Consider the following 4,772-nt stretch of genomic DNA (forward strand, 5'->3'; position numbering starts at 1 on the left):
CGCGGGGCCCTGAAGCTAGATGCAAAAGCTAACTGTGCAGTGGTGACTAGAGGACTAGTCAGGAGCGCGACTCCGGGCTCATAACTCTTGCATGAGCTGAGGAGGGGACATATGGCAAACGACTCGACAAGGGATCGAGATCCAAACAAGGTGGAATGAGTGTATTGTAAGGTCTGAGGAGCTCGATAGAGCTCTAAGCTGACTATATACTGTACGAGATAGGAGCTATGCCTAATGAGTGAATAGTGCAGTACATGGGTATGATATCGCGTGAGACACGTGCGACAGCATGCTCTCAAATTCTGAAGAGTTGAATATATATCTGCAGTACGCGTTCGATCATTTCGCCCAGAATCTAGATACACCGTTCAACTTCATGGATGTTGCCGTTAAGATAAACCCTATCCCTTCCGACTTTGGAGGCAATATCCTAAAGCTAGCCGTCGCGATCAAGAACAGTCGTCGCTTCGCCGATCCAAGGAGAATCTTCCGGGAGCTGAGCTCTATGGTAAGCTCATGCATACTGCTGGATTGCGTTCGTCAGAATCTCAAAGGTACGTCTCTGCTGGATGGCATTCACGGCTCTCCCATGGGCATTTGCATTTCAAGATGGTCTTCAATTAATCCAACCAAGGTCCCACTGAACAAATACTCGAGAAAGCATACATCGACTACTGTGACACTGCATTGGATGATTTCTGCGCTATATTCTGGCCATGCACCTTCACTAATCGACGTGGCCGTTGTGTCAATGTCAAAGATCGCCACAAGAAAGGACACCAGAATGAGAAAGGCCAAATAATCGGTACCGGTGAATACCAGTCGAACTTTACTTGGGATAACTTTGCAGACGACTGGGAATCGTTCTTACTGCAAAACCTATCGAGTTTTAAGAACACAGCCCAGCAAAAGATTGCACACAACCCAACGACGAGCGAGCTTGTTGCGACTACCAGTTTGCATCACACTAACATCAACGCCTTCTATGGACGGCTCGGTGGGGCTCAGAAATTTGTCAGTCATTCCACGTGCTTCTGCTGTTTGAGAGAGATGGCGGAACATCCGCTTCCTTGTGGTCATGTGCTCTGTACGCCGTGTGTTAAAGGCTTTGGACAACGCCACGAAGGCACTAGCGGTCTGTATTTTATGGCCGCATGTCCACTTCATGAGGGTGATACCCTTTTCCCTACGCCTTGGGAGGTACACTTTAAACCGCCACTGGCTGGTGTACGCGTCCTGAGCCTTGACGGGTAAGTGCCGACCCGCCCCCTTGTATTTCCAGAGACTAACTAATACAACTAGTGGTGGAATGCGGGGTATTGTCATCCTCGAAGTTCTTCTTCGTATAGAAAAAGAATTGGGGCAGAAAATTCCAATCATGGATTTCTTCGACTTGATAGTCGGAACTAGGTTCGTATTCTATTCTATTGACTGGAATATTTACGGCCGATAGTAGAACATACGCTGTTTGGCATGTCTTAACCCCCTTACTAACGGCACACGATAGCACAGGAGGGATACTCGCGCTCGCGCTCGGAGTAAAAAGGTGGGACGTCAGGGACAGCATTCAACGCTTTAAAAAGCTTGTCGACAAAGCTTTTACACCAAAGTTCGTTGGCGGTTTGAAGCTCGGCAAGAGCAAGTACCGTACTAAGCCTCTAGAAGACGCACTAAAGGAAACTTTCAAGGACGAGGCCATCTTCGGCGGAACTCGTGATGTAGCTAGTGGAGCACGCAAAGTCGCCGTCACTGCTTCTTGTGAAACCGGCGAACAAGCTGTCATTTTCGCAAACTATAACAGAGCGACCGACGATCAAGGTAAGATTGACGGATCGATGTGTCAACGTCTCTAATACCTGCCAGCGAGTTATCGTCTTGATCGTCCGGATGACCCTTCAAGTGGACTCAAGCTCTGGGAAGCGTAAGTGATTCGGATCGGTCACATCATTCTTCAGTAACTTTTCAATAGGGCAAGAGCAACATCAGCTGCGCCAACGTTCTTTAAGCCCTTCGTTAACCAGCGCACAAAGGAAGGTTTTATAGACGGCGCTGTCTTTCACAACAACCCAGTGGTCATTGCAAAATATGAAAGCAGGCTTATCTGGCCAGATGTTGAAGAGCAGCATCCAGATATTTTCTTATCCATCGGAACTGGCCACAATGGGGAGGATACCGAGGGCTTCATAGATCCGTGTCATTTGGATCAGAGACGTCAAAAAACGAGAAACGTACTGTTATCACGACGATCCGAACCGCGACCGCGCGGCATTCCTGCCTTTTGGGCCTTCCCCGAAGTTAACTCCTGGATCAATGTGCTCTTCAAGCGTGTCGACAATCTTCTGGATTCGGAAGCAACGTGGAAAAACTTCCGTAAAGAGATAACAGCGAGTTCGTCGCACATTCAAGCTCAACGATATATACGGGTCAATCCCCGGGTTGGATTTCGCACCCCGAAGATGGACGATAAGAACCAAATCGACCAGCTGCACGCTAGCGTCAGCGAAGACATGAATAAGGCCAGAATGCGCACCAAGATCATATCAATTTCCCATCGGCTTGTTGCAAGCTGCTTTTACTTTGAGAAGGCTGGGCCACTCAGGGAAGTCGATGACAACTTTGTTATACCAGGTGAGTCACTATGCCCTCTGAGCATTTCACGGGATAAAGTTGTTGGCAGGGCAGATGTTATTCTTACGATTGTGTGCTTACGAACATTCCTAGGCACAATCCGTTGTCGCTTCGCCAGAGGCTCAGATAACCTACGCAACCTCGGCGTCTACATTATGAGACACCAACGGCACCCCTTTCAACCGTACTTCAAAGTGCAAGAAGCACGACATGGCGAGAGGACACAATATATCTACCTGATCAGAGAGATCATCCGAATGATGACAGAAACCGCATCCTTTGATGTCGGTTCCATAGTCATCCCTGTGTCTCAACAGACCGCCCTCGTGGCAATAGATCTCCACCTCATCGACGAAAAGAAGAGCAGCGGCATTCCCATAAGTGGGTTTCCTAGAAGTTTGGCCGAGGGTGAACCCCTCAAGAGACCTAGTAAGTATACTCCCACAATTAATCAGGCAACTCTATTGACTTCCCCTTTGAATCCCCTACTCCAAGCTCTTCTGCAACAGAACTCACCCCTATGGCCCAAAAGCGCGAATCTCTCCGTCGACGGCGAAGCGTTTTGCTCCGCCGACCGGACGACAATCCTGATCTCTCTCGAAACGTCAGTGGGAGCGGTAGCAGCAGTAGCAGCGACCCAAGCGCCTTTGCGGAAACCCCAAACGATGTTAACAATTGGGTCAGACGCCGGCTTAGAGCGACACGCGCGCCGCCGAAACCTGTGCTGCCCTTGGATAATCAGGAGGTTTTTGAGCTATACGGCTCACCGCCGGCCCAGGGACCGGCGGATCAGGATGAGGATGATGAGGCGTTGACGAGGGCGTTGGCGAGGAGTGAGCGTGAGGGGTTCGCGGGATTGAGGACAATGGATCCCGGGCAGGATGAGGATGACGAGATGCAGAGGATTATATTGTTGTCGCTTTTAGAGAAATGAACTTTTTCAAGTTGTCAAGCAATATGTATAATGAATAACAACCCCTCCGAAGGAGGTAATAAGCATGAAACTTGAATGAAATTGTGAAGCTAGGAGGAGCACTAGATGCATGAGGAACTGGATTCATTGCTAAAGGAGGGCAACTACGTGTTTATATAGTACTAGATGAACCCATCATGTGACTTAAGGCCACCGATAGCTCTAGGCTGCAGCAGGTGGCATTGCTAGGCGGCGGTACGCCGAAGGAGTGTTGGTGGCTAGCGCATGGAGAGCTCCGTAACTGCAAACAGATGATCCAAGACATCTTTCCATTGCCGTTCTATCTCCACCATTAGGTAATGTAGATTGAGAACATCAATGGCCTAGTGCCGATGGTGGGTTTTAATAGATCTCTGCTTCGCAAGTCTATCGTCAAAGTTGCTCCGGTGTAGGTCTTGTGGCTCCGCTTTTCCTCCCAGCTCTTTGACCAAGGATACCATTTCCACACTTCCTGAACCCACGGCTATGACAAGCGGTAGCAGTCTGAGCTCGGGTTTAAAGTACGGGGAATTGCTGCTGCACGGGTTGACGCCGCGATCACGGATCAGATACTGAACCATCTCCCGGCAATCGAAAAGAATGGTCTTGAGCAAGGCAAACGCCTCACAGCGCTCATGCTGCCAGGAGACTGGGGTCGAAGGTGGATGGATGGATGTCTTTATTACGCCCGGCTCTAGCCTAGAGGGCACTAGTGCGTTATTACATAAGCGCTTCCTTAGTGTTGGCTTAACTCCTTATAGCCCTTACATGCCTCCTGCTCTGCTATCTAGCGTAGTTGTTACATATCCCCCTAATTATAATTTATAGTAAGTGTTCTTAAAGTCTCTTCTTAAAGTGTTTAAAGTTCTTTTATTAGTAAGTAAAGCAGAACCTACTATTATATAAAGTTAGTATTAAGCGTCTTTTTTTTACTATTATCTTTATAGTTCTAGGTTTCTATTTTCTTTCTTACTCTAAGTAGCTTATTGCTATTGCGTACTTAACTGTTATTTTTACTATGTTAATGTCTAGTAACTATTCTACTAGGTCTATTAGTGCCTTTTTTTTTAAAAAGAAAAAGAGGTTTTTTTTTTTTTTTTAGTCTCTATTTACTAAAGCATTTATATTTAAAGTGTGTTCTATTTTTAGCATTAAAAAAAAACTGCTAAATAGTTTCTTTTACTTAACTATA

At 47.3% G+C, this 4,772-nt stretch overlaps 1 protein-coding gene across 1 annotated transcript; it reads left to right on the top strand.

The window, feature by feature from the left end:
• Positions 1–376: 376 nt before the first annotated feature.
• BDR25DRAFT_387907 (FabD/lysophospholipase-like protein) lies at positions 377–3,562 on the top strand (the record flags this gene model as incomplete). The annotated part of the gene is made up of 9 exons (XM_033698077.1): positions 377–508; positions 545–554; positions 635–1,250; positions 1,303–1,410; positions 1,457–1,818; positions 1,864–1,921; positions 1,970–2,628; positions 2,722–3,057; positions 3,138–3,562. The coding sequence occupies 9 exons, from the start codon at positions 377–379 to the stop codon at positions 3,560–3,562; spliced, it is 2,706 nt and encodes a 901-aa protein (XP_033539367.1).
• Between the last annotated feature and the right edge of the window lie 1,210 nt (positions 3,563–4,772).

Source organism: Lindgomyces ingoldianus, assembly GCF_010093535.1.
Source record: "Lindgomyces ingoldianus strain ATCC 200398 unplaced genomic scaffold BDR25scaffold_94, whole genome shotgun sequence".
NCBI classification, from domain to species: domain Eukaryota; kingdom Fungi; phylum Ascomycota; class Dothideomycetes; order Pleosporales; family Lindgomycetaceae; genus Lindgomyces; species Lindgomyces ingoldianus.